This window comes from Trichomonas vaginalis, chromosome IV (assembly GCF_026262505.1).
Source record: "Trichomonas vaginalis G3 chromosome IV, whole genome shotgun sequence".
Taxonomy (NCBI): domain Eukaryota; phylum Parabasalia; order Trichomonadida; family Trichomonadidae; genus Trichomonas; species Trichomonas vaginalis.
In genome coordinates this window covers 21312769-21338313 of record NC_067206.1, presented here as the reverse complement: position 1 = coordinate 21338313, position 25545 = coordinate 21312769, and the positions used below count along the sequence as shown (strand labels likewise).

The 25545-nt window shown below is 30.0% G+C and overlaps 3 protein-coding genes across 3 annotated transcripts, besides 20 other annotated features; all 3 read left to right on the top strand.

Annotated features, from left to right (window-relative positions):
- Positions 1–766: 766 nt before the first annotated feature.
- Positions 767–1662: a mobile genetic element.
- Positions 1629–1662: a terminal%2Cinverted (terminal inverted repeat of MuDR-4N1_TV transposon ID:TVAGG3_0140420).
- A 685-nt stretch (positions 1663–2347) lies between these two features.
- Positions 2348–2384: a mobile genetic element.
- Positions 2348–2384: a terminal%2Cinverted (terminal inverted repeat of Banshee-A3 transposon ID:TVAGG3_0140410).
- A 682-nt stretch (positions 2385–3066) lies between these two features.
- Positions 3067–4125: a mobile genetic element.
- A 601-nt stretch (positions 4126–4726) lies between these two features.
- Positions 4727–4764: a mobile genetic element.
- Positions 4727–4764: a terminal%2Cinverted (terminal inverted repeat of Banshee-A3 transposon ID:TVAGG3_0140390).
- A 1200-nt stretch (positions 4765–5964) lies between these two features.
- Positions 5965–6303, top strand: TVAGG3_0140380 (uncharacterized protein; the record flags this gene model as incomplete). The annotated part of the gene is made up of 1 exon (XM_051224232.1): positions 5965–6303. The coding sequence occupies one exon, from the start codon at positions 5965–5967 to the stop codon at positions 6301–6303; it is 339 nt and encodes a 112-aa protein (XP_051109218.1).
- A 3245-nt stretch (positions 6304–9548) lies between these two features.
- Positions 9549–10444: a mobile genetic element.
- Positions 10411–10444: a terminal%2Cinverted (terminal inverted repeat of MuDR-4N1_TV transposon ID:TVAGG3_0140370).
- A 685-nt stretch (positions 10445–11129) lies between these two features.
- Positions 11130–11166: a mobile genetic element.
- Positions 11130–11166: a terminal%2Cinverted (terminal inverted repeat of Banshee-A3 transposon ID:TVAGG3_0140360).
- A 683-nt stretch (positions 11167–11849) lies between these two features.
- Positions 11850–12908: a mobile genetic element.
- Positions 12909–13508: 600 nt separating this feature from the next.
- Positions 13509–13546: a mobile genetic element.
- Positions 13509–13546: a terminal%2Cinverted (terminal inverted repeat of Banshee-A3 transposon ID:TVAGG3_0140340).
- A 1200-nt stretch (positions 13547–14746) lies between these two features.
- On the top strand, positions 14747–15085 carry TVAGG3_0140330 (uncharacterized protein; the record flags this gene model as incomplete). Its single annotated transcript, XM_051224231.1, has 1 exon — positions 14747–15085. One exon carries the CDS (start codon positions 14747–14749, stop codon positions 15083–15085), a length of 339 nt encoding a protein of 112 aa, XP_051109217.1.
- A 3245-nt stretch (positions 15086–18330) lies between these two features.
- Positions 18331–19107: a mobile genetic element.
- Positions 19074–19107: a terminal%2Cinverted (terminal inverted repeat of MuDR-4N1_TV transposon ID:TVAGG3_0140320).
- A 685-nt stretch (positions 19108–19792) lies between these two features.
- Positions 19793–19829: a mobile genetic element.
- Positions 19793–19829: a terminal%2Cinverted (terminal inverted repeat of Banshee-A3 transposon ID:TVAGG3_0140310).
- Positions 19830–22164: 2335 nt separating this feature from the next.
- Positions 22165–22202: a mobile genetic element.
- Positions 22165–22202: a terminal%2Cinverted (terminal inverted repeat of Banshee-A3 transposon ID:TVAGG3_0140300).
- Positions 22203–23402: 1200 nt separating this feature from the next.
- TVAGG3_0140290 (uncharacterized protein) lies at positions 23403–23723 on the top strand (the record flags this gene model as incomplete). Its single annotated transcript, XM_051224230.1, has 1 exon — positions 23403–23723. The coding sequence occupies one exon, from the start codon at positions 23403–23405 to the stop codon at positions 23721–23723; it is 321 nt and encodes a 106-aa protein (XP_051109216.1).
- Between the last annotated feature and the right edge of the window lie 1822 nt (positions 23724–25545).

The window sequence follows — 25545 nt, the reverse complement described above, 5'->3', positions numbered from 1 at the left end:
TTTAATGCTGAAAAATAGGAATATAAGCTTATAATACTACAGGTAGATTGAGCATCGATGCGCGCTAATGCCAACATGATTAATTTGAGTCGGTTTTATATATTATTGGAAATTAATCACAAATTGTCCATGAATATAAGTTATATTCTTCGATATTATGAGTTAATGAAGGCTACAATATTTGTAATCATGATTGGCTAGTTAAAATCTATTAGAATAAAAGAAATTGTAATTTAATAATATTGAATTGACATTTTAAATAATTTGAGGTCTAATCCATTATGAGTATGGTTATTACAGGTCACTTATTATTATTCTTTGATATACAAAGAGTTAAAACGATTTGGTAATGAGATATTGTAGAAAATAAAAATAACTGTAATCTATTGAAACTGATAAAAAAAATTAAATCCATTTATTTTTTATTCATATGTTATTATTGATGAGAATTAGATTCATTTAAAATTGAATACATATTTTTGAGAGAGTCAAAAATTTCAGGATCGATTTCATCTTCGCATTCATCCAAATATATTCTAAGCTCGGAATTTTCAAATGCATTCAAAATATTGGCAAAGTTTTCTTTACAAGAAGAGTTAAATAAAATTTCTTGTAAACAATTAATAATAAATTTTGGGTTAAATTCAACAAAATCCGAAAGAATTTCAAACACCTTTTCAAATTTGTCATTAAATATCGAAAGGGATATTGAATCTTTTATGATAATAGCGATGAGGATATTTATCAAAATTTCCTTATTTTTGAAGAGTGCGGGATAAATTTGTCAAGTGTCACTTTTCAATAACCTTAAATTACGCTGTTCTAATTTTTTAAAAAATAACCTTAAATTATATTTGAAGAAATTATGTCTATGATATATGTTTTATTCTAGAATCTTGGAGTTTTCATGCACTACACAAGAGCTCCAAGGTTCCAAGAGTGAATGCTCAATAGCAATTATAGAGATGTACCTTTTCAAAATGACTTTTACTGATTAAATTTAATCAATAGAAGACATTTTGAAAAGGTACCTCTACAATTAGATATACAAGAGATTCAAAGCTTCATTTCAGATAGATTTGAAACTTTGAAACTCTTGGTAGATTTTGAGTGAATGCTGACAATCATCTTTGAGAAGGTTTTCTTAAAGAAAACCTTCTCAAAGAGGTTTCTCAGGAGCCCTGAGGCTCCCTTTCGTAATGATTGGGAGCCTTGGGGCTCCTGAGACGAAGAATGGCTTCGCCGAATCTTTGATCAGCAGAGGCCAAATGAAAAGGCCTCTACTGATGGATTCTCAGGAGCCCTGAGGCTCCCTTTCGTAATGATTGGGAGCCTTGGGGCTCCTGAGACGAAGAATGGCTTCGCCGAATCTTTGATCAGCAGAGGCCAAATGAAAAGGCCTCTGCTGATGGATTCTCAGGAGCCCTGAGGCTCCCTTTCGTAATGATTGGGAGCCTTGGGGCTCCTGAGACGAAGAATGGCTTCGCCGAATCTTTGATCAGCAGAGGCCAAATGAAAAGGCCTCTGCTGATGGATTCTCAGGAGCCCTGAGGCTCCCTTTCGTAATGATTGGGAGCCTTGGGGCTCCTGCAGCAGAGTATCGCTCCGCTCCATTAATTTTTTTTAAAAAAAAGTGCCGTGTGGCAAATTTGTCCTGTTCCCTCTCCTAACACATAACTCCACAACTACCCAAGTACTATATTGCCACTCCTTCCCGCATTGCATTTGAGAAACATTAAAAGTGGCGACAAGTGCACTTGCCATGGCATATTGTTGCGCGTATATACTACTTCTAATGAAAGAAGCAGTATATACGCGCAATTCGAGTGAGATTGCAGCAGAAAGTCGAGAAGAGAGCCCTTTCTTAAGGTTAGGACTCCCTTCTCGACTTTATTATACAATGAAATATAAATCATAGTATATTTTTGTCACTTTTCACATCGTATTACCCCGATAGAAACAAAACAAAACGACTTTCTTGATATATCAATAAATGGCACGGATAATTTATTGGATGCATTGGAAAAATATTTTAATACATATCCTATTGAGCAAAATCGATTTCAAAAAGATGAAATATTAGAATGGCCCAAGTATTTAATCATACAATTAAACTTTCGTAAGACGAAATGGTGGAAGTGAAGTGATGTTGAAACCTTGATATTTCCTCGAAATTTCTACAAAACATATATTAGACATAAAGCATATATCTTATTTTATTAAGAATGTTGAATAATAATATTATTAAATATTAAGCTTTAAAAAAGCTAATTAAATTCAAAAATGAATATATATTATTATTGGATAAATATTAATCAGAACAAATGATTTTTTTATTAATGCTATGTAATAAACAGAAATTCATCAAAAGTGACAGCTCTCAATTTTTGACATTTGTAAATTCTAAATTGAATGAGAAAAATGAAATAACACTAAGCATAATACAATATTCTAGATTTAATTATAATTAGGAAAAAGTTAGTTTTGAGAGTACTTTTCATAGGCATATAGAATGAAATCTTCTGAAAAATAATATCACATAAACTCATATTATTTTCTAATATATAACTATTTTATATAAAAATCAAATTCAATGATCTTAAAAGCGAAGGATAAACCTCAAAATTTACGAATATAATGAGTGGGAATATAATGCTTATCTATCATAAAACCATATGAAATATCAATTTTTGCTTTACGCCTAATTTTTGACGACAATTAGCAAAAAATGTTAAATGTTAACACTCAGTCCATTTGAATATGAAAAATAAAATTGACTTTGATTAAATGTTTTTATTTATCATGCAATTCTTCTTGCGACCAAAGATTTGAATAAAAGTTCAAAAAATAAGATAGCTTAAAAAATAATATACGGTAGTGTTTACTAATAGATGAATAGTATATAAATTCTATTAAAATGGATTTGATCCAAAAAATATATAAAATTTGATCATAAATAAAATCGTTTTAAATTACTTCTTCATTTAAATTATAACAATTATTTTTGATTTTTATTTATCATCCACATTCAAATTTGAATCTTATCACAAAAGAAGGACCACTTTTATGACTACTGCCAAATCTATAAACAGAGAATGGCTATTTGAAGCTAAAAGAAGAATAGAAGAAGGTGAATATTACAAAAGTGTGGGAAAGGAAGTTGAATTGGAAAATGGTAAAATTAAATTGAATGTTGCCGAAAATACAATAAGAAGAGCATTTCAACTTCAAGAAATCGAATTACCAAAAGTTAGTCGCGGCAGAAAACCAAATCCACCAACATTTGAACAAAAACAATTAATTAATTCTTGTGTTTCACAATATAAAGGAGGAATTTCAAAAACTTATTTATTGATTAAAAGGTTTCAAAATATTGTTCAAAATCCCGATTGTGAGAAAGAAAAAGAAGAAATTGCAAAAGAATTTGAAAATATAGAAGATTTGACAAAAGATCAAATTTTTGACAATTTACAAAAAATAAAGCCTCATCAAGTGGAAAAATTTATGATGGAATCAGGTTTATCTTCAAAAAGAGATTACAAACCAGCAGATCCACCTACCAAATATCGTGCCATATCAAAGAATTTGATATGGCACTGCGATATTCATTACCTTCACGGTAATGTTTCTTTTCCATTCTTTGCCATATTGAATGATATGACACGTAAAGTTCTCAAAACTAAATTATTGAAAAACAAGTCTTCCAACTCAACAGCGAATATTTTAAGAAAACTTTTAGAGGAGTTTATCCCTTACTGCATCTGGACCGATAACGGCGGTGAAAACCGCGGTGAATTCGGCCAGGTTATGCAGGAAAACGGAATAGTTTGGAAGCACACCTTGCCGTATATGCCAAGACAGAACGGCAAGGTGGAGCGCCTGTGGCCAAGCTTAGAAAAGTTTTTGCCAGACGAGTTGGATGATATTCAACAAATCAAGGACTCAGTTCAGCAGTTCATTGAAAAATACAACAATACACCACATTTATCTCTCGATATTAATCCAAAAACGAATAGTAATTACACTCCTAACGAATTATTCGAAGTTTCAAAATTTTGGTACGAGCCAGAAATGCAAAAATGGGAGTTATATATCAAAGAGGAATGGGTTTTAGCAAAATTTGAATAATTACATCATTTTAAATGACTTCTAAACAATTTTATTTATGATCAAATTTTATATATCTTTTTGGATCAAATCCATTTTAATAGAATTTATATACTATTCATCTATTAGTAAACACTACCGTATATTATTTTTAAGCTATCTTATTTTTTGAAATTTTATTCAAATCTTTGGTCGCAAGAAGAATTGCATGATAAATAAAAACATTTAATCAAAGTCAATTTTATTTTTCATATTCAAATGGACTGAGTGTTAACATTTAACATTTTTTGCTAATTGTCGTCAAAAATTAGGCGTAAAGCAAAAATTGATATTTCATATGGTTTTATGATAGATAAGCATTATATTCCCACTCATTATATTCGTAAATTTTGAGGTTTATCCTTCGCTTTTAAGATCATTGAATTTGATTTTTATATAAAATAGTTATATATTAGAAAATAATATGAGTTTATGTGATATTATTTTTCAGAAGATTTTGTGTTCTTCTTCAAAATTTTATTTTTTATTAAAAAGAATCTTTACGAAATATACATTTACTTTAATTAATATTTAAAAACGTGCTCTATCAAAAGTTCCAAAAATTCAATATTATAGCTTTTCTGAGGTGTCACTTTTGATGAATTTCTGTTTTCAACACTAGACAAAAACAATTATATTAGATGCACATGATTAACATCTCTTGGTCTGATGATGTTTTTCAATTAAAAGATTATTATATACAGTTGAATTTACAAAATTCTTAATTCATAATTGCATGGCACAAGAGAGGTATGATCTGCTTATATGTTAATGATAGATATACCATATTATTTCCATTACTATAAATAACTTAAAGAAATATATCTTCTAAGTGTATTTTTTGTTCAATTTTGTTTGAAAAAAAAATTAAAACGCATTTCTTATCTTGTTTAGCTTTGATAAGTTGGATTAAATAATATTACTAAATACAAATCATGATAACAATTATATATCCATGCTAAATGCCTGAAGATCTGGTGAAAATATTGAGATATGCCTCACTTCCATCATTTCGTCTTACCACATAAAAATATGTGATTTTTAAAACAAGTTAGCTGATATGCTTTTAACAAAACCGAATCAAAAGTATTCAAAAAAATCTGAAATTGTAAAATATCTTAATCAAAAATAAAGGGTTGATCTTCATTTTCGGGATTTCAAAAAAATTTGGAATTTCACCTCCCAAACACACAGATTGTCCAGTTCATTGGCATAGAGAATATCCGATTTCCAGTGTTTTACTCTGAATCTTATTAGTTAAATACCGAATTTCGAACATAAATTCATCAAAATCGAATAAAGAGACTACCAAAAACGACACAAATATAATCAAGTCACAATCATTTAACAGGAACTCCTTAAATGAAGATTTTTACAATTTTAATCTCTATATTTTAGAAAAAAATATGCTCAGTCACAAACACAATTACTATGTTATGGAACAAGGCATTGACACTCGAATCTCTGGCCAATTCGAGGAACATCCAAAATTTCAATAATCTTATCCCACAGAATCCATAGCCCAAAAACTTTAATTTGCATAGTACATTTGAAGACGAATAATATTAGTCCAATTTTTTTTAACTTTGAAATTTTCAAAGATACAAAATTTATTACATTTAGAATTAATGCATTAATATATGCATTTGTTCCGTACCGAAAATGAACTTTACAAAAAGTGACATGAAAAGTCTTAATTACATTAAAGCCAAATGTAAACTTCATTGAGAAAAAGCAGTTTTGTCTCGTATTCAACGTAAAATCTTCAAAAGAAGACTAAACAAAAAGTGCTACACTGATAACAAAGATGAATTTCACATGGAACGCGATGATTCAATAACTGCAGAGTTGCGACATACAATTGCGGAAAATGTATGGACAACCACATGTAATGGTGGAGAACCATCGTATCTTTCAGAGGTCGAATTACTTGATTTTTATGGTGAAATCAATCAAAGAGCAAAAGGTCTTGCATGTGAAAAGGTAATCGAAGCTTATCAGATTGCCTACGAATTACTGGAGTATAGATACAGCAGAGCTTTATATCTAGCTGGCCTTGTTCATCCAGACGAATTTCCAACAAGAGGAAAAAGAATTGTTTACTTCGCTAGAAGTATATCTCCCCTCAAGATCATGGTTAAACAGAGTTTGCTCTGATCTCAACATTGAGATCAAAAGCTCAAAAGAAAATGAGGAAAAACGAGCAAAGTACTGTAACACAGCAACAGTTGCTAACTTCTTACATTAATTTCAGTATACGGCAGGAATTGATCCATGGAATAAGTGGAGTATTTATGAAACATCTCTGCTTCATCAAAGCGTTACAAAGTTATCTGCACTGAAAGCAACCCTCCTTTAACCAAAGAAGAGCATGAATTTGTGCTTGTTACTAGTATCTTCCCATATAATTCTGAAGGATACCGGATGAAACCATTTATTATTGTTCCAGGAATATAAAATTGTTCACAGGAACTCCGCTCCGTGAGAGCATTCCTTACAGGACAATCTTATGGATGGATGACAAAGAAGATATGGGATATCTTTAATTTAACTTTTATTATCGAAATCCAGAGATATCGCTCAAGTCTTGATGCTATCACAGCAGCTCAGCATAATATCGTATTCGGTGATAATCATATCAGCCGAGTAAGTTATTTTACTTGCAAACTTTTGAGTCTCTTCAGAATTGAACTCTTGACATTTCCAGCTTACTGCACAGTAGTTCTCCAGTTATTTGATGTAGGATGTGCAGCATCTTTGAGATCAAAGAATAACAGGTTAAAATATGTTCCGCTTTACACATATGAGCAAGATAATTTATCAAATACCCCAAAACCAAGGTTAAAAATTGTAAGAATTTTAATTGATGCTTGTGATTAAGTCAATGCATCAGTATGGTATTCATCCGTGGAACCCAGATAAAGCCTTATCCAACGAATTAACAAACAAAACATCAAACGCAATACCAAATCCCACATATATATTTAATTCTTCTTGCAAAAAATTAACATCTGACGCCGAATTACTTAAAATTGCGCAATTTGAAGCAATCAAATTCAAACATTAAATCAAGCACTGATAGTTATTGTAACAAATATTTCGAATTATTTAGATTATTATCCTCCAAATACAAAAATTCTCAGCAAAGGGATGAAATTGAGTCAATTTAATGGAGCAAAACGAAGTGAGGTGAAATTCACCACTTTGACACCTCGTATTTTTCAGATATATCGATTAATATTGAGTTTTATTGGGATGGAAAACATACTGAAAAACCTGCAATATCAACACCTTTTTATATAATATTGAATAAATAAAAATTTGTTTTTATTTTCCAAAAAGATATATGATACATTTTTATTATACAGGTTAAAAACTGTCTAGCTTTTGCTTTTAGTGCTCGACCAGAGGCATACATTGAAAATACAATCCTCTCCATGGTTTTTGTGTAGGATCTGATCTTCTCAAAACGATGATATTGACTATTATTATATGAATTGAATGTATTTATGAATATTTCGAAATTTTAATATAAATAATTTATTAAAAATAAAAATTGAACGTAAGTACAAAAAATATAATTTGAAAGCAAATTAAAAATTAACGATACGATAATTTGGAACTTTTACCTTTTGCCAATAAATATAAAAATAAAATTTTGGGAATTGGAACTTAAGAGTAGAGAGACCTTTGTTGATATGTATGAGGCTATGTATTTATGTGTAGATCTGAGTAAGCTTGGTTATCATATAGCGGTTTCTGATGAAATTGAGAACCTCGGAGACCCAAGACCTTTGTTGATATGTATGAGGCTATGTATTTGTGCGTAGTCATTAAACCCATTCTTGCAAATTAGAATATTATTTTATTTGTTATATTGAGCTTTCTTCCTGATAATTTGCATATCTTCAAAATCATTAAAGTAAGTAAAATCAGTTGTTTTTTCGGTGATTAATCTTAATTCTTCGCATTATATTTCTTTTTTTTGAAAAATCTTACTGTTTGGGGAAATTCTCTTTGCGAAATCTGTTGGCCTGAGGATTATCTGGTTGAATAAAAATATGTTCAATTCCCCTTTCGCATAATAATTAATGAAATTGTGTTTTATTTTCGAGAGTGTGCAAAACGTTCCCACTTCTTGAGAGGTACGTTTTGCAAATTTTTTTCTTTCATACATAGAAGATTTTTGGAAGATGATTGATCTCTACATGATATTATATCATATTTCTACATTGAGTCCTTAACAATATTAAATTGCAGGGTTTTCAAATCAAAAAACTAACTTTCGCTCTTTCAGGTCAAATCAGCAAGGCTCTTCTATATAGGTGTTGGATATATTATCAAACTGAAATGAAACTTTCCAGAGATGTCCATAAAATTATTTTGCAAAACATCCCTCTCAAAAAGTGGGAACGTTTTTGCAATTTTTCTTTATTTTTTGTACCATTATCGGTCCATAGAGCGAAATGGGGACCAGGTATTGTGCTTAATGCACGTTTGAGTACATTTGTTGTATACTCTGCAGTTTTCTGAGAAAAAGATTATGAGTGATCTCGTTTTTTCTTAAAGTCATTTTTTTCTTATCAAAAAAAATTAAAATTACGTAAAACTATGACAAAATTACGTAATTCACAATTTTAATGCTGAAAAATAGGAATATAAGCTTATAATACTACAGGTAGATTGAGCATCGATGCGCGCTAATGCCAACATGATTAATTTGAGTCGGTTTTATATATTATTGGAAATTAATCACAAATTGTCCATGAATATAAGTTATATTCTTCGATATTATGAGTTAATGAAGGCTACAATATTTGTAATCATGATTGGCTAGTTAAAATCTATTAGAATAAAAGAAATTGTAATTTAATAATATTGAATTGACATTTTAAATAATTTGAGGTCTAATCCATTATGAGTATGGTTATTACAGGTCACTTATTATTATTCTTTGATATACAAAGAGTTAAAACGATTTGGTAATGAGATATTGTAGAAAATAAAAATAACTGTAATCTATTGAAACTGATAAAAAAAATTAAATCCATTTATTTTTTATTCATATGTTATTATTGATGAGAATTAGATTCATTTAAAATTGAATACATATTTTTGAGAGAGTCAAAAATTTCAGGATCGATTTCATCTTCGCATTCATCCAAATATATTCTAAGCTCGGAATTTTCAAATGCATTCAAAATATTGGCAAAGTTTTCTTTACAAGAAGAGTTAAATAAAATTTCTTGTAAACAATTAATAATAAATTTTGGGTTAAATTCAACAAAATCCGAAAGAATTTCAAACACCTTTTCAAATTTGTCATTAAATATCGAAAGGGATATTGAATCTTTTATGATAATAGCGATGAGGATATTTATCAAAATTTCCTTATTTTTGAAGAGTGCGGGATAAATTTGTCAAGTGTCACTTTTCAATAACCTTAAATTACGCTGTTCTAATTTTTTAAAAAATAACCTTAAATTATATTTGAAGAAATTATGTCTATGATATATGTTTTATTCTAGAATCTTGGAGTTTTCATGCACTACACAAGAGCTCCAAGGTTCCAAGAGTGAATGCTCAATAGCAATTATAGAGATGTACCTTTTCAAAATGACTTTTACTGATTAAATTTAATCAATAGAAGACATTTTGAAAAGGTACCTCTACAATTAGATATACAAGAGATTCAAAGCTTCATTTCAGATAGATTTGAAACTTTGAAACTCTTGGTAGATTTTGAGTGAATGCTGACAATCATCTTTGAGAAGGTTTTCTTAAAGAAAACCTTCTCAAAGAGGTTTCTCAGGAGCCCTGAGGCTCCCTTTCGTAATGATTGGGAGCCTTGGGGCTCCTGAGACGAAGAATGGCTTCGCCGAATCTTTGATCAGCAGAGGCCAAATGAAAAGGCCTCTACTGATGGATTCTCAGGAGCCCTGAGGCTCCCTTTCGTAATGATTGGGAGCCTTGGGGCTCCTGAGACGAAGAATGGCTTCGCCGAATCTTTGATCAGCAGAGGCCAAATGAAAAGGCCTCTGCTGATGGATTCTCAGGAGCCCTGAGGCTCCCTTTCGTAATGATTGGGAGCCTTGGGGCTCCTGAGACGAAGAATGGCTTCGCCGAATCTTTGATCAGCAGAGGCCAAATGAAAAGGCCTCTGCTGATGGATTCTCAGGAGCCCTGAGGCTCCCTTTCGTAATGATTGGGAGCCTTGGGGCTCCTGCAGCAGAGTATCGCTCCGCTCCATTAATTTTTTTTAAAAAAAAGTGCCGTGTGGCAAATTTGTCCTGTTCCCTCTCCTAACACATAACTCCACAACTACCCAAGTACTATATTGCCACTCCTTCCCGCATTGCATTTGAGAAACATTAAAAGTGGCGACAAGTGCACTTGCCATGGCATATTGTTGCGCGTATATACTACTTCTAATGAAAGAAGCAGTATATACGCGCAATTCGAGTGAGATTGCAGCAGAAAGTCGAGAAGAGAGCCCTTTCTTAAGGTTAGGACTCCCTTCTCGACTTTATTATACAATGAAATATAAATCATAGTATATTTTTGTCACTTTTCACATCGTATTACCCCGATAGAAACAAAACAAAACGACTTTCTTGATATATCAATAAATGGCACGGATAATTTATTGGATGCATTGGAAAAATATTTTAATACATATCCTATTGAGCAAAATCGATTTCAAAAAGATGAAATATTAGAATGGCCCAAGTATTTAATCATACAATTAAACTTTCGTAAGACGAAATGGTGGAAGTGAAGTGATGTTGAAACCTTGATATTTCCTCGAAATTTCTACAAAACATATATTAGACATAAAGCATATATCTTATTTTATTAAGAATGTTGAATAATAATATTATTAAATATTAAGCTTTAAAAAAGCTAATTAAATTCAAAAATGAATATATATTATTATTGGATAAATATTAATCAGAACAAATGATTTTTTTATTAATGCTATGTAATAAACAGAAATTCATCAAAAGTGACAGCTCTCAATTTTTGACATTTGTAAATTCTAAATTGAATGAGAAAAATGAAATAACACTAAGCATAATACAATATTCTAGATTTAATTATAATTAGGAAAAAGTTAGTTTTGAGAGTACTTTTCATAGGCATATAGAATGAAATCTTCTGAAAAATAATATCACATAAACTCATATTATTTTCTAATATATAACTATTTTATATAAAAATCAAATTCAATGATCTTAAAAGCGAAGGATAAACCTCAAAATTTACGAATATAATGAGTGGGAATATAATGCTTATCTATCATAAAACCATATGAAATATCAATTTTTGCTTTACGCCTAATTTTTGACGACAATTAGCAAAAAATGTTAAATGTTAACACTCAGTCCATTTGAATATGAAAAATAAAATTGACTTTGATTAAATGTTTTTATTTATCATGCAATTCTTCTTGCGACCAAAGATTTGAATAAAAGTTCAAAAAATAAGATAGCTTAAAAAATAATATACGGTAGTGTTTACTAATAGATGAATAGTATATAAATTCTATTAAAATGGATTTGATCCAAAAAAATATATAAAATTTGATCATAAATAAAATCGTTTTAAATTACTTCTTCATTTAAATTATAACAATTATTTTTGATTTTTATTTATCATCCACATTCAAATTTGAATCTTATCACAAAAGAAGGACCACTTTTATGACTACTGCCAAATCTATAAACAGAGAATGGCTATTTGAAGCTAAAAGAAGAATAGAAGAAGGTGAATATTACAAAAGTGTGGGAAAGGAAGTTGAATTGGAAAATGGTAAAATTAAATTGAATGTTGCCGAAAATACAATAAGAAGAGCATTTCAACTTCAAGAAATCGAATTACCAAAAGTTAGTCGCGGCAGAAAACCAAATCCACCAACATTTGAACAAAAACAATTAATTAATTCTTGTGTTTCACAATATAAAGGAGGAATTTCAAAAACTTATTTATTGATTAAAAGGTTTCAAAATATTGTTCAAAATCCCGATTGTGAGAAAGAAAAAGAAGAAATTGCAAAAGAATTTGAAAATATAGAAGATTTGACAAAAGATCAAATTTTTGACAATTTACAAAAAATAAAGCCTCATCAAGTGGAAAAATTTATGATGGAATCAGGTTTATCTTCAAAAAGAGATTACAAACCAGCAGATCCACCTACCAAATATCGTGCCATATCAAAGAATTTGATATGGCACTGCGATATTCATTACCTTCACGGTAATGTTTCTTTTCCATTCTTTGCCATATTGAATGATATGACACGTAAAGTTCTCAAAACTAAATTATTGAAAAACAAGTCTTCCAACTCAACAGCGAATATTTTAAGAAAACTTTTAGAGGAGTTTATCCCTTACTGCATCTGGACCGATAACGGCGGTGAAAACCGCGGTGAATTCGGCCAGGTTATGCAGGAAAACGGAATAGTTTGGAAGCACACCTTGCCGTATATGCCAAGACAGAACGGCAAGGTGGAGCGCCTGTGGCCAAGCTTAGAAAAGTTTTTGCCAGACGAGTTGGATGATATTCAACAAATCAAGGACTCAGTTCAGCAGTTCATTGAAAAATACAACAATACACCACATTTATCTCTCGATATTAATCCAAAAACGAATAGTAATTACACTCCTAACGAATTATTCGAAGTTTCAAAATTTTGGTACGAGCCAGAAATGCAAAAATGGGAGTTATATATCAAAGAGGAATGGGTTTTAGCAAAATTTGAATAATTACATCATTTTAAATGACTTCTAAACAATTTTATTTATGATCAAATTTTATATATCTTTTTGGATCAAATCCATTTTAATAGAATTTATATACTATTCATCTATTAGTAAACACTACCGTATATTATTTTTAAGCTATCTTATTTTTTGAAATTTTATTCAAATCTTTGGTCGCAAGAAGAATTGCATGATAAATAAAAACATTTAATCAAAGTCAATTTTATTTTTCATATTCAAATGGACTGAGTGTTAACATTTAACATTTTTTGCTAATTGTCGTCAAAAATTAGGCGTAAAGCAAAAATTGATATTTCATATGGTTTTATGATAGATAAGCATTATATTCCCACTCATTATATTCGTAAATTTTGAGGTTTATCCTTCGCTTTTAAGATCATTGAATTTGATTTTTATATAAAATAGTTATATATTAGAAAATAATATGAGTTTATGTGATATTATTTTTCAGAAGATTTTGTGTTCTTCTTCAAAATTTTATTTTTTTTAAAAAGAATCTTTACAAAATATACATTTACTTTAATTAATATTTAAAAACGTGCTCTATCAAAAGTTCCAAAAATTCAATATTATAGCTTTTCTGAGGTGTCACTTTTGATGAATTTCTGTTTTCAACACTAGACAAAAACAATTATATTAGATGCACATGATTAACATCTCTTGGTCTGATGATGTTTTTCAATTAAAAGATTATTATATACAGTTGAATTTACAAAATTCTTAATTCATAATTGCATGGCACAAGAGAGGTATGATCTGCTTATATGTTAATGATAGATATACCATATTATTTCCATTACTATAAATAACTTAAAGAAATATATCTTCTAAGTGTATTTTTTGTTCAATTTTGTTTGAAAAAAAAATTAAAACGCATTTCTTATCTTGTTTAGCTTTGATAAGTTGGATTAAATAATATTACTAAATACAAATCATGATAACAATTATATATCCATGCTAAATGCCTGAAGATCTGGTGAAAATATTGAGATATGCCTCACTTCCATCATTTCGTCTTACCACATAAAAATATGTGATTTTTAAAACAAGTTAGCTGATATGCTTTTAACAAAACCGAATCAAAAGTATTCAAAAAAATCTGAAATTGTAAAATATCTTAATCAAAAATAAAGGGTTGATCTTCATTTTCGGGATTTCAAAAAAATTTGGAATTTCACCTCCCAAACACACAGATTGTCCAGTTCATTGGCATAGAGAATATCCGATTTCCAGTGTTTTACTCTGAATCTTATTAGTTAAATACCGAATTTCGAACATAAATTCATCAAAATCGAATAAAGAGACTACCAAAAACGACACAAATATAATCAAGTCACAATCATTTAACAGGAACTCCTTAAATGAAGATTTTTACAATTTTAATCTCTATATTTTAGAAAAAAATATGCTCAGTCACAAACACAATTACTATGTTATGGAACAAGGCATTGACACTCGAATCTCTGGCCAATTCGAGGAACATCCAAAATTTCAATAATCTTATCCCACAGAATCCATAGCCCAAAAACTTTAATTTGCATAGTACATTTGAAGACGAATAATATTAGTCCAATTTTTTTTAACTTTGAAATTTTCAAAGATACAAAATTTATTACATTTAGAATTAATGCATTAATATATGCATTTGTTCCGTACCGAAAATGAACTTTACAAAAAGTGACATGAAAAGTCTTAATTACATTAAAGCCAAATGTAAACTTCATTGAGAAAAAGCAGTTTTGTCTCGTATTCAACGTAAAATCTTCAAAAGAAGACTAAACAAAAAGTGCTACACTGATAACAAAGATGAATTTCACATGGAACGCGATGATTCAATAACTGCAGAGTTGCGACATACAATTGCGGAAAATGTATGGACAACCACATGTAATGGTGGAGAACCATCGTATCTTTCAGAGGTCGAATTACTTGATTTTTATGGTGAAATCAATCAAAGAGCAAAAGGTCTTGCATGTGAAAAGGTAATCGAAGCTTATCAGATTGCCTACGAATTACTGGAGTATAGATACAGCAGAGCTTTATATCTAGCTGGCCTTGTTCATCCAGACGAATTTCCAACAAGAGGAAAAAGAATTGTTTACTTCGCTAGAAGTATATCTCCCCTCAAGATCATGGTTAAACAGAGTTTGCTCTGATCTCAACATTGAGATCAAAAGCTCAAAAGAAAATGAGGAAAAACGAGCAAAGTACTGTAACACAGCAACAGTTGCTAACTTCTTACATTAATTTCAGTATACGGCAGGAATTGATCCATGGAATAATTGGAGTATTTATGAAACATCTCTGCTTCATCAAAGCGTTACAAAGTTATCTGCACTGAAAGCAACCCTCCTTTAACCAAAGAAGAGCATGAATTTGTGCTTGTTACTAGTATCTTCCCATATAATTCTGAAGGATACCGGATGAAACCATTTATTATTGTTCCAGGAATATAAAATTGTTCACAGGAACTCCGCTCCGTGAGAGCATTCCTTACAGGACAATCTTATGGATGGATGACAAAGAAGATATGGGATATCTTTAATTTAACTTTTATTATCGAAATCCAGAGATATCGCTCAAGTCTTGATGCTATCACAGCAGCTCAGCATAATATCGTATTCGGTGATAATCATATCAGCCGAGTAAGTTATTTTACTTGCAAACTTTTGAGTCTCTTCAGAATTGAACTCTTGACATTTCCAGCTTACTGCACAGTAGTTCTCCAGTTATTTGATGTAGGATGTGCAGCATCTTTGAGATCAAAGAATAACAGGTTAAAATATGTTCCGCTTTACACATATGAGCAAGATAATTTATCAAATACCCCAAAACCAAGGTTAAAAATTGTAAGAATTTTAATTGATGCTTGTGATTAAGTCAATGCATCAGTATGGTATTCATCCGTGGAACCCAGATAAAGCCTTATCCAACGAATTAACAAACAAAACATCAAACGCAATACCAAATCCCACATATATATTTAATTCTTCTTGCAAAAAATTAACATCTGACGCCGAATTACTTAAAATTGCGCAATTTGAAGCAATCAAATTCAAACATTAAATCAAGCACTGATAGTTATTGTAACAAATATTTCGAATTATTTAGATTATTATCCTCCAAATACAAAAATTCTCAGCAAAGGGATGAAATTGAGTCAATTTAATGGAGCAAAACGAAGTGAGGTGAAATTCACCACTTTGACACCTCGTATTTTTCAGATATATCGATTAATATTGAGTTTTATTGGGATGGAAAACATACTGAAAAACCTGCAATATCAACACCTTTTTATATAATATTGAATAAATAAAAATTTGTTTTTATTTTCCAAAAAGATATATGATACATTTTTATTATACAGGTTAAAAACTGTCTAGCTTTTGCTTTTAGTGCTCGACCAGAGGCATACATTGAAAATACAATCCTCTCCATGGTTTTTGTGTAGGATCTGATCTTCTCAAAACGATGATATTGACTATTATTATATGAATTGAATGTATTTATGAATATTTCGAAATTTTAATATAAATAATTTATTAAAAATAAAAATTGAACGTAAGTACAAAAAATATAATTTGAAAGCAAATTAAAAATTAACGATACGATAATTTGGAACTTTTACCTTTTGCCAATAAATATAAAAATAAAATTTTGGGAATTGGAACTTAAGAGTAGAGAGACCTTTGTTGATATGTATGAGGCTATGTATTTATGTGTAGATCTGAGTAAGCTTGGTTATCATATAGCGGTTTCTGATGAAATTGAGAACCTCGGAGACCCAAGACCTTTGTTGATATGTATGAGGCTATGTATTTGTGCGTAGTCATTAAACCCATTCTTGCAAATTAGAATATTATTTTATTTGTTATATTGAGCTTTCTTCCTGATAATTTGCATATCTTCAAAATCATTAAAGTAAGTAAAATCAGTTGTTTTTTCGGTGATTAATCTTAATTCTTCGCATTATATTTCTTTTTTTTGAAAAATCTTACTGTTTGGGGAAATTCTCTTTGCGAAATCTGTTGGCCTGAGGATTATCTGGTTGAATAAAAATATGTTCAATTCCCCTTTCGCATAATAATTAATGAAATTGTGTTTTATTTTCGAGAGTGTGCAAAACGTTCCCACTTCTTGAGAGGTACGTTTTGCAAATTTTTTTCTTTCATACATAGAAGATTTTTGGAAGATGATTGATCTCTACATGATATTATATCATATTTCTACATTGAGTCCTTAACAATATTAAATTGCAGGGTTTTCAAATCAAAAAACTAACTTTCGCTCTTTCAGGTCAAATCAGCAAGGCTCTTCTATATAGGTGTTGGATATATTATCAAACTGAAATGAAACTTTCCAGAGATGTCCATAAAATTATTTTGCAAAACATCCCTCTCAAAAAGTGGGAACGTTTTTGCAATTTTTCTTTATTTTTTGTACCATTATCGGTCCATAGAGCGAAATGGGGACCAGGTATTGTGCTTAATGCACGTTTGAGTACATTTGTTGTATACTCTGCAGTTTTCTGAGAAAAAGATTATGAGTGATCTCGTTTTTTCTTAAAGTCATTTTTTTCTTATCAAAAAAAATTAAAATTACGTAAAACTATGACAAAATTACGTAATTCACAATTTTAATGCTGAAAAATAGGAATATAAGCTTATAATACTACAGGTAGATTGAGCATCGATGCGCGCTAATGCCAACATGATTAATTTGAGTCGGTTTTATATATTATTGGAAATTAATCACAAATTGTCCATGAATATAAGTTATATTCTTCGATATTATGAGTTAATGAAGGCTACAATATTTGTAATCATGATTGGCTAGTTAAAATCTATTAGAATAAAAGAAATTGTAATTTAATAATATTGAATTGACATTTTAAATAATTTGAGGTCTAATCCATTATGAGTATGGTTATTACAGGTCACTTATTATTATTCTTTGATATACAAAGAGTTAAAACGATTTGGTAATGAGATATTGTAGAAAATAAAAATAACTGTAATCTATTGAAACTGATAAAAAAAATTAAATCCATTTATTTTTTATTCATATGTTATTATTGATGAGAATTAGATTCATTTAAAATTGAATACATATTTTTGAGAGAGTCAAAAATTTCAGGATCGATTTCATCTTCGCATTCATCCAAATATATTCTAAGCTCGGAATTTTCAAATGCATTCAAAATATTGGCAAAGTTTTCTTTACAAGAAGAGTTAAATAAAATTTCTTGTAAACAATTAATAATAAATTTTGGGTTAAATTCAACAAAATCCGAAAGAATTTCAAACACCTTTTCAAATTTGTCATTAAATATCGAAAGGGATATTGAATCTTTTATGATAATAGCGATGAGGATATTTATCAAAATTTCCTTATTTTTGAAGAGTGCGGGATAAATTTGTCAAGTGTCACTTTTCAATAACCTTAAATTACGCTGTTCTAATTTTTTAAAAAATAACCTTAAATTATATTTGAAGAAATTATGTCTATGATATATGTTTTATTCTAGAATCTTGGAGTTTTCATGCACTACACAAGAGCTCCAAGGTTCCAAGAGTGAATGCTCAATAGCAATTATAGAGATGTACCTTTTCAAAATGACTTTTACTGATTAAATTTAATCAATAGAAGACATTTTGAAAAGGTACCTCTACAATTAGATATACAAGAGATTCAAAGCTTCATTTCAGATAGATTTGAAACTTTGAAACTCTTGGTAGATTTTGAGTGAATGCTGACAATCATCTTTGAGAAGGTTTTCTTAAAGAAAACCTTCTCAAGAGGAGGATTTCTCAGGAGCCCTGAGGCTCCCTTTCGTAATGATTGGGAGCCTTGGGGCTCCTGAGACGAAGAATGGCTTCGCCGAATCTTTGATCAGCAGAGGCCAAATGAAAAGGCCTCTGCTGATGGATTCTCAGGAGCCCTGAGGCTCCCTTTCGTAATGATTGGGAGCCTTGGGGCTCCTGAGACGAAGAATGGCTTCGCCGAATCTTTGATCAGCAGAGGCCAAATGAAAAGGCCTCTGCTGATGGATTCTCAGGAGCCCTGAGGCTCCCTTTCGTAATGATTGGGAGCCTTGGGGCTCCTGCAGCAGAGTATCGCTCCGCTCCATTAATTTTTTTTAAAAAAAAGTGCCGTGTGGCAAATTTGTCCTGTTCCCTCTCCTAACACATAACTCCACAACTACCCAAGTACTATATTGCCACTCCTTCCCGCATTGCATTTGAGAAACATTAAAAGTGGCGACAAGTGCACTTGCCATGGCATATTGTTGCGCGTATATACTACTTCTAATGAAAGAAGCAGTATATACGCGCAATTCGAGTGAGATTGCAGCAGAAAGTCGAGAAGAGAGCCCTTTCTTAAGGTTAGGACTCCCTTCTCGACTTTATTATACAATGAAATATAAATCATAGTATATTTTTGTCACTTTTCACATCGTATTACCCCGATAGAAACAAAACAAAACGACTTTCTTGATATATCAATAAATGGCACGGATAATTTATTGGATGCATTGGAAAAATATTTTAATACATATCCTATTGAGCAAAATCGATTTCAAAAAGATGAAATATTAGAATGGCCCAAGTATTTAATCATACAATTAAACTTTCGTAAGACGAAATGGTGGAAGTGAAGTGATGTTGAAACCTTGATATTTCCTCGAAATTTCTACAAAACATATATTAGACATAAAGCATATATCTTATTTTATTAAGAATGTTGAATAATAATATTATTAAATATTAAGCTTTAAAAAAGCTAATTAAATTCAAAAATGAATATATATTATTATTGGATAAATATTAATCAGAACAAATGATTTTTTTATTAATGCTATGTAATAAACAGAAATTCATCAAAAGTGACAGCTCTCAATTTTTGACATTTGTAAATTCTAAATTGAATGAGAAAAATGAAATAACACTAAGCATAATACAATATTCTAGATTTAATTATAATTAGGAAAAAGTTAGTTTTGAGAGTACTTTTCATAGGCATATAGAATGAAATCTTCTGAAAAATAATATCACATAAACTCATATTATTTTCTAATATATAACTATTTTATATAAAAATCAAATTCAATGATCTTAAAAGCGAAGGATAAACCTCAAAATTTACGAATATAATGAGTGGGAATATAATGCTTATCTATCATAAAACCATATGAAATATCAATTTTTGCTTTACGCCTAATTTTTGACGACAATTAGCAAAAAATGTTAAATGTTAACACTCAGTCCATTTGAATATGAAAAATAAAATTGACTTTGATTAAATGTTTTTATTTATCATGCAATTCTTCTTGCGACCAAAGATTTGAATAAAAGTTCAAAAAATAAGATAGCTTAAAAAATAATATACGGTAGTGTTTACTAATAGATGAATAGTATATAAATTCTATTAAAATGGATTTGATCCAAAAAAATATATAAAATTTGATCATAAATAAAATCGTTTTAAATTACTTCTTCATTTAAATTATAACAATTATTTTTGATTTTTATTTATCATCCACATTCAAATTTGAATCTTATCACAAAAGAAGGACCACTTTTATGACTACTGCCAAATCTATAAACAGAGAATGGCTATTTGAAGCTAAAAGAAGAATAGAAGAAGGTGAATATTACAAAAGTGTGGGAAAGGAAGTTGAATTGGAAAATGGTAAAATTAAATTGAATGTTGCCGAAAATACAATAAGAAGAGCATTTCAACTTCAAGAAATCGAATTACCAAAAGTTAGTCGCGGCAGAAAACCAAATCCACCAACATTTGAAAAAAACAATTAATTAATTCTTGTGTTTCACAATATAAAGGAGGAATTTCAAAAACTTATTTATTGATTAAAAGGTTTCAAAATATTGTTCAAAATCCCGATTGTGAGAAAGAAAAAGAAGAAATTGCAAAAGAATTTGAAAATATAGAAGATTTGACAAAAGATCAAATTTTTGACAATTTACAAAAAATAAAGCCTCATCAAGTGGAAAAATTTATGATGGAATCAGGTTTATCTTCAAAAAGAGATTACAAACCAGCAGATCCACCTACCAAATATCGTGCCATATCAAAGAATTTGATATGGCACTGCGATATTCATTACCTTCACGGTAATGTTTCTTTTCCATTCTTTGCCATATTGAATGATATGACACGTAAAGTTCTCAAAACTAAATTATTGAAAAACAAGTCTTCCAACTCAACAGCGAATATTTTAAGAAAACTTTTAGAGGAGTTTATCCCTTACTGCATCTGGACCGATAACGGCGGTGAAAACCGCGGTGAATTCGGCCAGGTTATGCAGGAAAACGGAATAGTTTGGAAGCACACCTTGCCGTATATGCCAAGACAGAACGGCAAGGTGGAGCGCCTGTGGCCAAGCTTAGAAAAGTTTTTGCCAGACGAGTTGGATGATATTCAAAAATCAAGGACTTCAGCAGTTCATTGAAAAAATACAATACACCACATTTATCTCTCGATATTAATCCAAAAACGAATAGTAATTACACTCCTAACGAATTATTCGAAGTTTCAAAATTTTGGTACGAGCCAGAAATGCAAAAATGGGAGTTATATATCAAAGAGGAATGGGTTTTAGCAAAATTTGAATAATTACATCATTTTAAATGACTTCTAAACAATTTTATTTATGATCAAATTTTATATATCTTTTTGGATCAAATCCATTTTAATAGAATTTATATACTATTCATCTATTAGTAAACACTACCGTATATTATTTTTAAGCTATCTTATTTTTTGAAATTTTATTCAAATCTTTGGTCGCAAGAAGAATTGCATGATAAATAAAAACATTTAATCAAAGTCAATTTTATTTTTCATATTCAAATGGACTGAGTGTTAACATTTAACATTTTTTGCTAATTGTCGTCAAAAATTAGGCGTAAAGCAAAAATTGATATTTCATATGGTTTTATGATAGATAAGCATTATATTCCCACTCATTATATTCGTAAATTTTGAGGTTTATCCTTCGCTTTTAAGATCATTGAATTTGATTTTTATATAAAATAGTTATATATTAGAAAATAATATGAGTTTATGTGATATTATTTTTCAGAAGATTTTGTGTTCTTCTTCAAAATTTTATTTTTTATTAAAAAGAATCTTTACGAAATATACATTTACTTTAATTAATATTTAAAAACGTGCTCTATCAAAAGTTCCAAAAATTCAATATTATAGCTTTTCTGAGGTGTCACTTTTGATGAATTTCTGTTTTCAACACTAGACAAAAACAATTATATTAGATGCACATGATTAACATCTCTTGGTCTGATGATGTTTTTCAATTAAAAGATTATTATATACAGTTGAATTTACAAAATTCTTAATTCATAATTGCATGGCACAAGAGAGGTATGATCTGCTTATATGTTAATGATAGATATACCATATTATTTCCATTACTATAAATAACTTAAAGAAATATATCTTCTAAGTGTATTTTTTGTTCAATTTTGTTTGAAAAAAAAATTAAAACGCATTTCTTATCTTGTTTAGCTTTGATAAGTTGGATTAAATAATATTACTAAATACAAATCATGATAACAATTATATATCCATGCTAAATGCCTGAAGATCTGGTGAAAATATTGAGATATGCCTCACTTCCATCATTTCGTCTTACCACATAAAAATATGTGATTTTTAAAACAAGTTAGCTGATATGCTTTTAACAAAACCGAATCAAAAGTATTCAAAAAAATCTGAAATTGTAAAATATCTTAATCAAAAATAAAGGGTTGATCTTCATTTTCGGGATTTCAAAAAAATTTGGAATTTCACCTCCCAAACACACAGATTGTCCAGTTCATTGGCATAGAGAATATCCGATTTCCAGTGTTTTACTCTGAATCTTATTAGTTAAATACCGAATTTCGAACATAAATTCATCAAAATCGAATAAAGAGACTACCAAAAACGACACAAATATAATCAAGTCACAATCATTTAACAGGAACTCCTTAAATGAAGATTTTTACAATTTTAATCTCTATATTTTAGAAAAAAATATGCTCAGTCACAAACACAATTACTATGTTATGGAACAAGGCATTGACACTCGAATCTCTGGCCAATTCGAGGAACATCCAAAATTTCAATAATCTTATCCCACAGAATCCATAGCCCAAAAACTTTAATTTGCATAGTACATTTGAAGACGAATAATATTAGTCCAATTTTTTTTAACTTTGAAATTTTCAAAGATACAAAATTTATTACATTTAGAATTAATGCATTAATATATGCATTTGTTCCGTACCGAAAATGAACTTTACAAAAAGTGACATGAAAAGTCTTAATTACATTAAAGCCAAATGTAAACTTCATTGAGAAAAAGCAGTTTTGTCTCGTATTCAACGTAAAATCTTCAAAAGAAGACTAAACAAAAAGTGCTACACTGATAACAAAGATGAATTTCACATGGAACGCGATGATTCAATAACTGCAGAGTTGCGACATACAATTGCGGAAAATGTATGGACAACCACATGTAATGGTGGAGAACCATCGTATCTTTCAGAGGTCGAATTACTTGATTTTTATGGTGAAATCAATCAAAGAGCAAAAGGTCTTGCATGTGAAAAGGTAATCGAAGCTTATCAGATTGCCTACGAATTACTGGAGTATAGATACAGCAGAGCTTTATATCTAGCTGGCCTTGTTCATCCAGACGAATTTCCAACAAAGGAAAAAGAATTGTTTACTTCGCTAGAAGTATATCTCCCTCAAGATCATGGTTAAACAGAGTTTGCTCTGATCTCAACATTGAGATCAAAAGCTCAAAAGAAAATGAGGAAAAACGAGCAAAGTACTGTAACACAGCAACAGTTGCTAACTTCTTACATTAATTTCAGTATACGGCAGGAATTGATCCATGGAATAAGTGGAGTATTTATGAAACATCTCTGCTTCATCAAAGCGTTACAAAGTTATCTGCACTGAAAGCAACCCTCCTTTAACCAAAGAAGAGCATGAATTTGTGCTTGTTACTAGTATCTTCCCATATAATTCTGAAGGATACCGGATGAAACCATTTATTATTGTTCCAGGAATATAAAATTGTTCACAGGAACTCCGCTCCGTGAGAGCATTCCTTACAGGACAATCTTATGGATGGATGACAAAGAAGATATGGGATATCTTTAATTTAACTTTTATTATCGAAATCCAGAGATATCGCTCAAGTCTTGATGCTATCACAGCAGCTCAGCATAATATCGTATTCGGTGATAATCATATCAGCCGAGTAAGTTATTTTACTTGCAAACTTTTGAGTCTCTTCAGAATTGAACTCTTGACATTTCCAGCTTACTGCACAGTAGTTCTCCAGTTATTTGATGTAGGATGTGCAGCATCTTTGAGATCAAAGAATAACAGGTTAAAATATGTTCCGCTTTACACATATGAGCAAGATAATTTATCAAATACCCCAAAACCAAGGTTAAAAATTGTAAGAATTTTAATTGATGCTTGTGATTAAGTCAATGCATCAGTATGGTATTCATCCGTGGAACCCAGATAAAGCCTTATCCAACGAATTAACAAACAAAACATCAAACGCAATACCAAATCCCACATATATATTTAATTCTTCTTGCAAAAAATTAACATCTGACGCCGAATTACTTAAAATTGCGCAATTTGAAGCAATCAAATTCAAACATTAAATCAAGCACTGATAGTTATTGTAACAAATATTTCGAATTATTTAGATTATTATCCTCCAAATACAAAAATTCTCAGCAAAGGGATGAAATTGAGTCAATTTAATGGAGCAAAACGAAGTGAGGTGAAATTCACCACTTTGACACCTCGTATTTTTCAGATATATCGATTAATATTGAGTTTTATTGGGATGGAAAACATACTGAAAAACCTGCAATATCAACACCTTTTTATATAATATTGAATAAATAAAAATTTGTTTTTATTTTCCAAAAAGATATATGATACATTTTTATTATACAGGTTAAAAACTGTCTAGCTTTTGCTTTTAGTGCTCGACCAGAGGCATACATTGAAAATACAATCCTCTCCATGGTTTTTGTGTAGGATCTGATCTTCTCAAAACGATGATATTGACTATTATTATATGAATTGAATGTATTTATGAATATTTCGAAATTTTAATATAAATAATTTATTAAAAATAAAAATTGAACGTAAGTACAAAAAATATAATTTGAAAGCAAATTAAAAATTAACGATACGATAATTTGGAACTTTTACCTTTTGCCAATAAATATAAAAATAAAATTTTGGGAATTGGAACTTAAGAGTAGAGAGACCTTTGTTGATATGTATGAGGCTATGTATTTATGTGTAGATCTGAGTAAGCTTGGTTATCATATAGCGGTTTCTGATGAAATTGAGAACCTCGGAGACCCAAGACCTTTGTTGATATGTATGAGGCTATGTATTTGTGCGTAGTCATTAAACCCATTCTTGCAAATTAGAATATTATTTTATTTGTTATATTGAGCTTTCTTCCTGATAATTTGCATATCTTCAAAATCATTAAAGTAAGTAAAATCAGTTGTTTTTTCGGTGATTAATCTTAATT